Source organism: Balaenoptera acutorostrata, chromosome 2 (genome assembly GCF_949987535.1).
Source record: "Balaenoptera acutorostrata chromosome 2, mBalAcu1.1, whole genome shotgun sequence".
Classification (NCBI taxonomy): Eukaryota; Metazoa; Chordata; class Mammalia; order Artiodactyla; family Balaenopteridae; genus Balaenoptera; species Balaenoptera acutorostrata.
The window spans coordinates 104,081,177-104,094,518 of NC_080065.1; the positions used below are offsets into that span (position 1 = coordinate 104,081,177).

Sequence of the window (13,342 nt, forward strand, 5' to 3'; positions counted from 1 at the left end):
GTTTTGTTTTAAGTGTATGTCTTTCGATTTATGCAAAACTGTGCAGAGTCAGTTTTCTTTGCAATTTATAATGGATGAAAACTTGAAGCTAACTTAAAAGTGCAAAACTAGGGCTTCCCTGGTGGTGCAGTGGTTAAGAATCCGCCTGCCAATGCAGGGGACACGGGTTCGAGCCCTGGTCCAGGAATATCCCACATGCTGTGGAGCAACTAAGCCCGTGTGCCACAACTACTGGGCCTGTGCTCTAGAGCCCACGAGCCACAACTACTGAGCCCGCGTGCTATAACTACTGAAGCCCGCACACCTAGAGCCTGTGCTCCGCAGCAAGAGAAGCCACCGCAATGAGAAGCCCGCACACCACAATGAAGAATAGCCCCCACTCGCCACAACTAGAGAAAGCCTGCGCGCAGCAAGAAAGACTCAATACAGCCAAAAAATAAAGAAATTTACAGTGACCACAAAAAAAAAAGTGCAAAACTAAAATCAATATGCAACCAACATACTGATATAGGTGCATGTTTATTAGAGTTCAAATGCAGCCACTTAACATTTTCAATTAAATTAAGGCAAATTATAAAACAGTAAAACATGAATAAATAAATTTTTAAAGGTAAATCTTGAGTTTGTTAAGGCATATATGCTGATATATGTATGCTCCTAATTAATTTACAAAACAATCAAATCAATCTGTTAAAAGTATAACTGTATATAATATCCTTCATGATGCATGTGTAATAGAGGCATTTATAGCTACAAAAAGAAAACTTGCTGATTGCCAAGTCAATGAAACAATAAAAATAATAACTTCGGTATAGTACCTATTTTTAAATGAAGTCACTAAGACTCCTCTAAAACTAAAAAGGAACAAGTAGTTAAATTATTAATAATTTACACATACCTTAATTGCTTTGAATCTTGACACGTCATTATCTGCAAACTGCTGTAAAACATGCCTGGCAGAAAATCCAAATGTACATAATCCATGTAATATGGGCTTGTCAAAACCTAAAAATGAGAGAGAGAATTTAGTTAGATAAAGGCACATTTCATGTTTAAAAACCAAGAACAGTTCATTCAGGACTTCAAAAATACATTTTTAAACTGCATTAGACTGAATCATACCATCTATTTTAACACATTATTGACCAGGGGGATTTTTGCAGAAACTAACGCCTATGGCGTTAATACATCTCCAGTCAATAATGTGTTAAGAAACATGGAAAATATTTTATAAATAATACTTCCTGGGAAAAAAATTATGAAATAAACAAAAAAAGAAAAAAAAAAGGAAGGAATGTCAGAGATCTGGGGACACAAATAATTATTTTGTTTCGCTTTGGTTGTAACCATGAAATCATCCACAGTGATTTCAATATCCATGTATGTAGATGATCCTTCTTCAACCTTTCAGTTCTTTGCTCTCGCCTCCAATGGCCTTGACCTTCATGATAACTCAGACACCCATCCCCATGGTCCTATCCTAGACCTTGCACTAGCAGGAGCTACCTTCCACCATAATCTGAATTTCACGTACACCATTTTCTGAACACTACTTCCCACCTTTCCATGTCTTTTGCATAAACATATTAGGAGAGGGCTATTTTTAAAATGTTACTCAAACTTCCAGTCATAAGTAGCGACGGCTTTAAGTATTATTTAGATAACTGAGCTAATATTTTCATTGGCTCACATTATTAGCAACTCACCTGCTAAGTTAGCAAAGTCAGGATCAATGTGTAAGGGATTCCAGTCTCCACTGAGGCGGTACAAAGCAGCCTGTGGAGAAAGAATTATAAAAGAAACTAGCACCCAGTGCCTTCTTAGAATACATTAAAATAAAAACAGGAAATATGGCTGATTATTGCATAAGAAATGCATTATAATGTACCTAATAGTAGCTTTGATTAAAAAATAACTATTTCTAACAAAAAAAGATTAAGTGTAAATCAAATGCTTTTTGTAACACCTGCCACTGAGATCATAAGGCGTGAGGACTGTCAAATAATAGGAAGGGGAACCAAGAACTACATCTGGGAACAACACTGGTTACCACTGCCGAAGGAGAAATTCACAAAAAGGAATCCATCAATCTACTCTCGTTAAAACACAATGAAGGGCTTCCCTAGTGGCGCACTGGTTAAGAATCCGCCTGCCAATGCAGGGGACACGGGTTTGATCCTTGGTCCGGGAAGATCTCACATGCCGTGGAGCAACTAAGCCCGTGCGCCACAACTACTGAGCTTGAACTCTAGAGCCCGCGAGCCACAACTACTGAAGCCCAAGCACCCCAACTACTGAAGCCCACATGCCCTAGAGCCCACGCTCCTCAACAAAGGGAAGCCACCACAATGAGAAGTCTGTGCACCACAACGAACAGTAGCCCCCGCTCGCCGCAACTAGAGAAAGCCCGCGCACAGCAACAAAGACCCAATGCAGCCAAAAATTAATTAATTAATTAATTAATTTTTTAAAAATAAAATAAACTTTTTTTTTAAAAAACACAATGAAGATAAGGTGTAAATGTTTATAGCCTCTTCTAACCAAGCAAAATTTATGCCAACTTTCTTAATGGGGTGTTTTAAATTGAAGCCTGTAACCCAATACTAGACATATAAACATCACACACTTCTCACAAACTTTCATTCTACTGGGTATACTAAATCCTGAGATCAGCTCATCCTGCAAAAAAAAGACTAATAACTTGCCATTAAGATTATATTCCTGCTTACTCCAGATCCTCACATCACTTCTGTACTTAGATAAGGCAGAATTAGCAGAAAGATATAGATAACAATAGGAAAAAAGTCACCATACTTCCCAGCATTTAAATTGTGCATTGGTCAATTGAGAGAGTACTTTTCAGTACTGAAGGGAAGAAATTCACAAAAGAGCTAACAGTAAGTATTTAATGTATCTGTGTATTAACTTTGGGTCTGCCTCTAGACATCTCTTTCTTATCAATTGCTAGGTTAAGCTTTCCAAGACTATTAAAATGTGTAGAGACTAGCCATGTCAGCATACCTGACTTTCTTAATGAGTTTTTGTTGTTTTTAATTATTGATTATTTTTTTTAACAAATTTTATTTATATTAAATAACATCTCCTATAACTCATAGGAAAATGTTGTTTACTTTTTAATGTTTTGTACAATTTTAATAAGCTCTTTCTCTTTCCCATCACTCTATATGATAGTTTTCTAAATTATTCACTTTTTTAATGACTCAGTATTTTTTCCCTTTATATGGCTTCTAAAAATAATTAAATAAAATCAACAATTATCAAAAAGATGTGACTTAAGATTCTGTATAAGATGGTAGAGGATTAAATGATAAATTTTAGAAAGCACTTTAAAAAAAATAAAACACTAGGCAAATATACATCATCATGTTGCATACAAATGGTAAAAGAATGACGAATTTCAGGGCCCAAAGCGGAAGGTGTCAAACACATAATAGATCATGGGCTTTGGCACCAGACAGACCTAGGTTCAAATCCAGCTCTGCCATTAGTGGGCAATTTTCTTTATCACCCTAAGCCTCAACCTTCTCATTTAAAAAACTGAGAGGCTAATCAAACTCTTACAGAGCATTATCCTTGATAAATATTCATACCTCAATAAATGTGAACTATTATGATGATTTAAAAGATTTCAGCAACAGTATAAGACAATCAAGTTTTTAAGATTAGTGTCAGTGTTCTTACCCCACAGATATCATTCCTATAAATGAAAAGAAACAACTTTTCTAGAGAAATCATATTAAAGGAATATGAAAATTTTCATATTATTTCAATGACAGCATTGCTTCCAACAGAAGGCAGAATTAGCAAAGACATAAAAGATCTATGATGAGAAATGACTAAAGTCAACTGACTGGATGTTTGACTAAATTCAATCATAATGCAAAATGACCATTCTCCAAACAATAAAGAACACTATCAAGGTTTATTTTCTGAATATCTTGAAGGACTTTCGTATTTCAGAAGAAAAGCAAAAAGCTTCGTGTTTTGGTGTTTCATTTCTGCCTAGATGTAAAAATCACTAAAATTCACACATACAAACTAAGAAAAATAGCTCTATATTGTCTTTCTTGAGTATTAAATGTAAGTGGGAGGATCTTCCATATATAAGTAAATTAGTTCCTAGTTTTATTTATTTAAAGTGTACCATTAGGGACTTCCCTAGTCATCCAGTGGTTAAGAATCCGCCTTCCAGTGCAGGGGACATGGGTTTGATCCCTGGTCAGGGAACTAATACCCCACATGCCAAGGGGCAACTAGGCCCTTGCGCCACAACTACTGAGCGCACACCCTCTAGAGCCCGCGCACCACAACTAGAGAGCCCACGTGCCGTAACTAATGATCCCACACACCCTGGAGCCTGCGCACCAGAACTAGAGGGCCCATGTGCCTCAGTGAAAGAGTCCGCATGCCGCAACGAAGACCCTGTGTGCCACAACTAAGACCCAATGCAGCCAAATAAATAAGTAATTTTTTTTTTAAAGTGTACATTAAGTTAAACCAAATGCTAAATAAAAAAGGTCAGGAATTAGTTCTTCCCAAATCCTCACATCCCCTAAAAAAGCAAACAGATTGACAAGAAAAACAAGTAAAACTACACAGATCCCAGGCCTACAGTGTAATTAGAAGAGAAAAACCACACACTTCAAATTCCTATAAGTAGAAAAAAAAACACCTATATCCAGCAGCACTGTCTTGTGAGCACCCTCTCAAAACTGCTAGAGAGAGTGGTAGGGGTGGGGAGGGGGAGTATAGCAGAAGCTCATGGAAGAGAAAAAAGGAAACAAAGAAAAATCACTTCGAGACACAGACAGTCTACCTCGAGGACAAAAATACTGAGAAGAATCCTGGAACATTAGAATACTGACTACTGAGAAAAGAATTAAAAGTGCACGGGCCTCCAAATGGCAGTCCTAGAAAGGCAATACTTCTGAGGAAGAAGAGGATAAAACAAAGATGTCTCCTTCGAAGACGAATGGTGAAGAAAGAGAAGCAAGAGGGGAAATTTATGATCCTGCAGGATAAAGAGAACTAAAAAAAAATTTAATAAAACACTTCCCCACTATGCCTTACTCCAAAAAGCCATCCATTAAAGAAAAGGCACTTTGCTATACTGACAGATGACAATCTTGAATTTCTTTAAGAAAGAACCTTGTAAACTGTCCCAAACTACTAACTTTACCTACAAAATGCATATAGGTAAGTAATCTTCACCTGTACAAAGCTACAATAAGACTAAAAAAGAAAATAAGAACCAAAACATTATAATAAATAAAATTTTCCCAAACAAAACAACTAGCAAACAGAAGAAAACGATAACACAATACTCAAGCATTTGGGGATAGGAAATAAACATCTGGAATCTGAAATTCAAAAACCAAAAATATAAATGGACAACAAACATGAAGAAATGAAGTAAGAGATGATTAAACTTGGGAAAGAAATAAAAGAAAAATCAAAGTCATACCAGAAATTGAAGACTAAATTATAATGTTCCCAAAGGAGAACATATTCAAACAAAATTTTAATAAGGGGCATAGAAGAAAAAGAAGAAAAAAACCAAGAGAATGGAAATGAGATTAATAAAGAACTACAAAAGGACAGAAAATGGTTGGAAGAAAGATAGAAAAAGATCCAATGTACATAAAGAGTACCTGAAGAAATAAAAATAAAACAATGAATAAGAACTAATATTTAAAATTATAACCCTAGAAAACTTTTTGAAAATAAAAGATCTGAACACACATATTAAAAAGGCCCACCAGGTACATGGGAAAACGGACCTGGAATGAGCAACACTGAGACTTATCCTAGTAAAACTATTAGATTTTTAAAGATGAAGGAAAAAAAAATCCTAAAGCCCTTGAGGATAAAGATCAAGTAACTTAAAGGAAGATAATGACTGGCATCAGACTTCTAAACAGCAATATAGAAAGCCAGGCAACAATGGAACACCATTTTAAGAAACTCAAGATTTCATATCCAGCCAAGCTGTCCTTTGAGTATCCAGGGTATAGAAAAATAGTTTTAAATACATAGGAACCGGACTTCCCTGGTGGCGTAGTGGTTAAGAATCCGCCTGCCAGTGCAAGGGGACATGGGTTCAAGCCCTGGTCCAGGAAGATCCCACATGCCGCAGAGCAACTAAGCCCATGTGCCACAACTACTGAGCCTGTGCTCTAGAGCCCATGAGCCACAACTACTGAGCCCATGTGCCACAACTACTGAAGCCCGCACGCCTAGAGCCCGTGCTCCGAAACAAAGAGAAACCACCACAACGAGAAGCCCGCGCACCACAACGAAGAGTAGCCCCCGATTGCTGCAACTAGAGAAAGCCCGTGCGCAGCGACGACAACCCAGTGCAGCCAAAAATAAATAAATAAATTTATTTAATAAATAAATAAATACATAGGAACCAAAGGAATACTATACACGAGGCCTTCTTGGGGAACCTACCACAGGAGGAGCTTTATCCAACCAGGAGATATGGGAGAACCTTTGGCAAAAGGATTGATATATATTCGATTGCAAATCTAAGACTAAAACAAAGGTGGGGAAGAGGGAAGAATAATATATAAATGTTAAATTGTTCTGAAAAAGTAAAATTAATGCATTCCCCAAAATGGGAACTGTAAGGGAAAGAGAAACAAGAAAATAAAATAGGCTCTTTAATTGTTAGAAACAAGTAGGAAACAAAGCACAGCAATAAAAACTGAGAAAACAAATAGTAATAAATGAGAAAATTGGGCACTATGGGCATATAAAAAGGTATAGGACTTCCACTTTCAGCCTAGATGGAATAAGTGGAATGAACTTACTCTTCCACTGTAAACAATTAGGAAAAAAAAATTTTTTTTAAGTGGGCGAGGGAGATACTGTTCTTAGACATTGGACAGTAGGCAGGACAGGATTATGATTCTTGATAGAAAAGAAACAAACAAGATGGACTCTACAATGGCCACAGCGCTCTGCCTGACAGCACTTTCTAGACTGCAGTGCAAAAAGGGAAACCGAAACATAGCAAAACAGTCTCAAAGAGTTAAAGAGATAAAGATCAGAGTTCTGGGAGAATGGGCAGCTGGAATGCAGACGTACTGAAAGGGAGGAAGCTACACAGGAAAGAGCTCCAGAAATTGAAATAGAAATCCCCTTGAGGGCCACAGAGAAAGGCCCTGGAAGATGAGACACCACCCGGAGAAGAAGCCGGGTGGAGATTAGAGGCACGCCAGCCAACAGGGAGCACTAAGACCCTGCACTTGTGAAAGAGCCATCCGGGACTTTCCTGCCCCACCCAGCCGCCGTCTGAGAACAGCCACATGAGTGACAGCCAACACCCTTTGTAGCACAAGGACCACCCAGGCGACCCAGAGTCACGCAAAATAATAAATCATTGTTTCAAAACAAAATTTTAAAAGTACTTAAAATACACATGGTAATATAATAAAGAATTATATTTTAATGGATAGTATAACCAATATTCCAAAGATTAACTTTATTTAACAATGATGGTAGCTAAGATCCTAATTGTTAGAATAAGTAGTAGGAGATATGTATCTAGGGAAACTAAAGATACTTGTTTTCATTCTCCTCAAATACAAAGCCTGACACCTGTTACCTATTTATTCTTTGGTCTTTCTAGATTATTGGGGAAGAATTTTCTCTTTATTAATTATGAAAAACCATGAAGTATACCTGTAATATCATACCAGTTTGAAGATGAAGAAATTCTCCTAAAGACATGAAAAACAAAATATTCCAGAAGTGATATTGGTAGAGCTATGGTTGCCAGTTTCCCTACTGATTGAAAAGTTACTTATTTAATTTAAATACCTGGCACAAAGTTTATGCTATAACAACATAATCTGTTCCATTTCCACTTCTCCTTAAAGGTCTGTTCGTCCACAATCATCTCCCACCACTCTCCGGTGTGAATGCTCTAATTCTTACTCCCTGTACCTACATCATGCTCTTTTCTGCTACCATTACTAAGTTCTTATCCCCTTCCAGGCCATACTGCAAGCCTTATATTCCTGGCAAGAGAGAAGATCTATACACCATTTTAGTTCAGAAGTCCCATCTTTCCTACCAAACTCTTCTGTATGTCATTCTCTAATGAGTAGCCCATCTCAGAATGTCTACAGCGCTTACTCTATAATTCAAAGCCTTGTATTTAATCATTCGTTGCTTAGAATAGGTGCCCTAGAAATGAAGACATCTACGCCTTATATCTAAGTGTCCTTTCAGTTCCTTGTCAATAGATCACACTTCTTCTACTTGATTTGTATCTCCTATAGCACAGATCCAATTTAAAACAGCCCACAAATCCCCTGAAATTTATGCAAAGTTTTATGCAAAATGTTTTTGAAGAAACAGTCGGTAGTTTTTATCATATTCTCGAGTGACCATATGATACAAATGGTCAGGAACCTCTGTCAAATGATGGGTGCCCATTATTTATACAAAAAAGATTTGTTAACTTATAAACTGTCCTTTGTCACACAGCAAAATACTCAAGTCTGCTAAAAGCTAACAAAAAGTTCTATTCATCTGAAAAAAGAAAACAAGAAAATCTTTCTGCTTACTGTATAAAGAAATTCAAGCCATGGAAACTATTCAGCTTTTCTTATCTACAGCAGATACATTTTATTATTTCAGTAACACAAGAATAATAATGGAGCATTTCTGGGTTTTCTGAACCATGAAACCATGAAGTCTTCTGTTCTTTAGTGTGCTAATAAAATTAATTTCACTATGAAGCTTTAATTAAACATAAATATGAGTGCTCTCTTAAGAAACTGAGCAGAAATAGGGATGAGAAGAACAATTAAAGGCAAAAACTAATCTGAGGTAGAAAGTATTGTTCTATCACCCAATTATATAGTGTATAAAAAAATACAATTAATATGTTCCAAACTTAATTCTTTCTGGCTCATGAAATTATATTCCTATTTGCCAGCATACATAAATCCTGCAGAAGTTCTCATATCAAGTATATCAAAATTAATATCAAAAAATAAGTGAATTTTACAAATAATGTGCTGTCATCACCTGCTCATTCACAGCATAACTTCAGAGCTTTACATATTCTGCTCTATATTTGCATGGTTAGTATTCTGGCCATCTTAGGGAAGAATCGTCAGGTCTCTCAAAAACAAAGTTGCTTTTCTCAACTTTATGGTCACCTTTTGCTTCTTAGATAAATCTTTGCATGCTTACAGAATTTGTTAACTGACAGGGCATTTTAACTCCTCCATCAGAAAACATATTATTTATGCCAAACAAATGAGATTAAATCATCTACTCCTTCTCAGATGCTTTATTGTACCTGTCCACTAAAGTTAGCATAAAATAATCTCTCTCGAAGCAATGTAGCTCAGTTTTCTTTTCCAATAGAAGAAAGGATAACTGAAATTTGCCTTTTATTTTATCCTGCTCTCTAAGGCTTTAATGAAATTCTTCACTACTAAGCTAGGCAGTCTCCTTAAGGCAAGCAGTCCATTGCCAACAAAGCATGATGCTTTTTCAATTGACTAATGAAAAGCCATTTTACATTTTCTTTTGACACCTGGTGGGGAAAAAAACTGCTAAGTAAAAATTCAGAAAGAACGAATTTCAACTACAGAAATATGCCGTTATTTTTATTACGTAGAAGAACACAGCCACTACTTTTGGACTCAACAAAATTACAGGGTATCAGAGTTATAAATCAAAAAGTGTCAGGAGTCAGGTGGCTTTATCACTTTTCAAAAATACATTCTTACCTGATTAAGTGAGGTGGTATCTGTAAGTACAGCATCAGGAGGTCTATTAGGTATGGCTACAGCTACCTGAGATCAAAAAACATTACACGTTAAATTATAACAAAATAATTGTTATTCTCTTTACCCAAACTGATATTTGATAAACAACCATGTTTCAATATACAGTCATCCCTCAGTTTCCAAGGGTGATTGGTTCCAGGACCCCTTCATGGATACCATGATCTGCAGATGCTCAAATCCCTTATATAAAATGGTGTAGTATTTGCATATAATCTATGCACATCCTCCCATATACTTATAATACCTAATACAATGGAAATGCTGTGTAAATAGTTTGGGAACTTTCTGGAATTTTTTTTTTCTGAATATTTTTGATCCACGGTTGGTTCAATCTGCAGATGCCAAACCTGTGGATACAGAACCCACAGATATGGAGGGCTGACTGTAACAAAATCTGCAAGCTGGATAAAAAGTTTATTTTAATATTTTATTTTCAGCACATAATGACATTTAAAATTTCATAACTGCTAGCTTCATCTACATTATGATTTCCCTGAAATGACCTTGTTTAACGAAAGGAATTATATAACCAGATTCATTCTTTAGGCCACAAAGGAGAAAAAGGTAAAGACTCTTTTCCCAATGCAAAAGATGACAATAACTGTAAGAATTAGACCAACAATTCCCATCTATAGTGATTTAATCTTTAAATGCACTTTACAAAGGGTGTGGATCTCTTTGCATTTATTTTCTTTTTAATTTTTATTGGAGTATAGTTGATTTACCATGTTGTGTTAATTTCAGGTGTACAGCAAAGTGAATCAGTTATACATATCTGTATCTATATCTATATCTCCACTCTTTTTTAGATTCTTTTCCCATATAGGTCCTTACAGAGTATTGAGTAGAGTTCCCTGTGCTATACAGTTAAGTCCTTATTAGTTATCTATTTTATATATAGTAGTATGTATATGTCAATCCCAATCTCCCAAATTATCACTCCCCCACCATTTCCCCCCTGGTAACTATAAGTTTGTTTTCTACATCCGTGACTCTATTTCTGTTTTGTAAAGAAGTTCATTTGTATGTTTTTTTTTCAGATTCTGCATATAAGTGATATCATATGATATTTGTCTTTATCTGACTTACTTCACTCAGTATGGCAGTCTCTAGGTCCATCCATGTTCCTGCAAATGGCATTATTTCATTCTTCTTTATGGCTGAGTAATATTCCATTGTATATATGTACCACTTCTTCTTTATCCATTCCTCTTTTTTTTTAAGTGCATAAATCTTTTTATTTATTAATAAATTTATTTATTTACTTTGGCTGTGTTGGATCTTTGTTGCTGTGTGCAAGCTTTCTCTAGTTGCAGTGAGCGGGGGCTCTCTTCATTGCAGTGCGCAGGCTTCTCATTGCGGTGTCTTTTCTTGTTGCGGAGCACAGGCTCTAGGCGCACAGGCTTCAGTAGTTGTAGCACGTGGGCTCAGTAGTTGCGGCTCGTGGGTGCTACAGCACAGACTCAGTAGTTGTGCCGCACGGGCTTAGCTGCTCCACGGCATGTGGGATCTTCCCGGACTGGGACTTGAACCTATGTCCCCTGAACTGGCAGGCAGATTCTTAACCACTGCACCACCAGGGAAGCCCCCATTCCTCTGCTGATGGACATTTAGGTTGCCTCCATGTCCTTGCTATTGTGAACAGTGCTGCTATGAACATTGGGGTGCGTGGTTTTCTCCAGATGTATGCCCAGTAGTGGGATTGCTGGATCATATGCTAACTCTATTTTTCATTTCTTAAGGAACCTCCATACTGTTCTCCGTAGTGGCTGTATCAATTTACATTCCCACCAACAGTGCAAAAGGGTTCCCTTTTCTCCACACCCTCTCCAGCATTTACTGTTTGTAGATTTTGTGATGATGGCCATTCTGACCAGTGTGAGGTGATATCTCATTGTAGTTTTGATTTGCATTTCTCTAATAATTAGTGATGTTGAGCATGTTTTCATGTGCTTTTTGGCCATCTGTATGACTTCTTTGGAGAAACGTCTGTCTAGATCTTCCTCTTTGCATTTATATCCTAATTGGAGCAGTTGAGCTTCTTGGATGTGTAGATCAACGTTTTTCATCAATGCCATTGTTTCTTCAATTATTTTTTCTGCTTCTTTCTCTCTCCTCTCTTTCTGGTATGCCCATTACGTAAAAGCTGGTGTACTTAATGGTATTTCACATTTCTCTGAGCCTCTTCATTCTTCTTCTTCACCTTTTTTCTTTCTGTTCTTCAGACATAGATAGATTGATCGATCTTCAAGCTTTTTGATTTTAATTCTGCCACTTCGAATCTACTGTTGAGACCCTCTAGTAAATTCTTCATTTCAGTTATTGTACTTTCAGTTCCAGAACTACTTCTATTTGGTTCTTTTTTTTATATAATTTCTATTTATTGATTTCTTTCTCTTTTTTTTTTTTTTTTTTTTGAGCCACACCACGCAGCTTGCAGGATCTTAGTTCCCCGACCAGGGACTGAACCCATGCTCCCTGCAGTGGAAGTGCGGAATGCTAACCACTGGACCACCAGGGAATTCCCCAATTTTTCTCTATTTGATGAGACATTGTCCTCATACTTTACTTCTTTACACACTTTACTTCTTTAAGCATGGTTTCCTTTACTTCTTTGACTATATTTACAATAAATGCTTTGAAGTCTTTTCCTATTAAGTCATCTCCAAAGCAATCTCTGTTGCCTGTTCTGTTTTGTTTTGTTTTTTTCCTATCTATGGGTCATACTCTTTTATTTCTTTCAGATCTTGTAATTTTTTGTTGATAACTGGATACTTTAGATAATATATTGCAGCAACTCTGGATACTGAGACCCCTTTCCCCTTCCAGGGCTTGTTGTTATTGTTAACTTGTTCATTTGTTTAGTGACTTGGCTAGACGATTTTAGTTAAGTGTATTTCCCCCACAGTGTGCAGACTCTGATGTTGCTCCTCAGAGGGTACAGCCTTGGGCGAGCACAGTCAGCCTGGGATGACAGTGGTTCTAGCAGGGCTCTCTGTGACCGTCTCTCCCTGATCTCTCTGTTAAACTGTCTGTCCAGCTGTTCGGCTTCACAAATTGCCAGATGACTGACTGCTCTATTATTTTCAACAGTGCCCTGGGGCATAAATTGTTCCACAGTCTGATCCAATTAAAGTCAGGCCTTTTTGGAGGTGTAGTCTTTGAGGCCAGTCTTTGAGGTTTGTTATGATCCCATGACAACTCTTCTTAGCTGTCTCTTTCCATGGTTCTCTCTGGCAAACTTCTAGTTGGACTAGTTTAGTTTACTGCTTTCATGGAGCTACCAGCCTCCTCTTGATTATCACTAAAGTAACCTTGTTTTTGAAACCATCCTTACTTTTGAGCTTCCAAATACTTGGTACCAAAATGAGTCAGTTTCCATGGGAAGGGCTTCAGAGCTCTCTATCATTACAGCCTGCCTTGCCCCCCAGGCAAAACCTCTGCACCACTGCCACGGACATGAGGGCAAGGATAGTGGCCCACTTCTCTCCAAGTGACATCCT

The 13,342-nt window shown here is 37.2% G+C and overlaps 1 protein-coding gene across 1 annotated transcript in view; it reads right to left on the reverse strand.

Annotated features, from left to right (window-relative positions):
* Positions 1 to 13,342, reverse strand: part of LOC130707054 (peroxisomal multifunctional enzyme type 2-like) — a 63,875-nt gene that overhangs the window by 14,644 nt on the left and 35,889 nt on the right. Inside the window, exons 15-17 of the mRNA XM_057539724.1 lie at positions 9,780 to 9,845; positions 1,707 to 1,776; positions 899 to 1,005 (exon numbers count right to left, since the gene is read on the reverse strand). Of these exons, the coding sequence (XP_057395707.1) occupies positions 899 to 1,005; positions 1,707 to 1,776; positions 9,780 to 9,845 (243 nt within the window). The remainder of the gene's footprint in view (positions 1 to 898; positions 1,006 to 1,706; positions 1,777 to 9,779; positions 9,846 to 13,342) is intronic.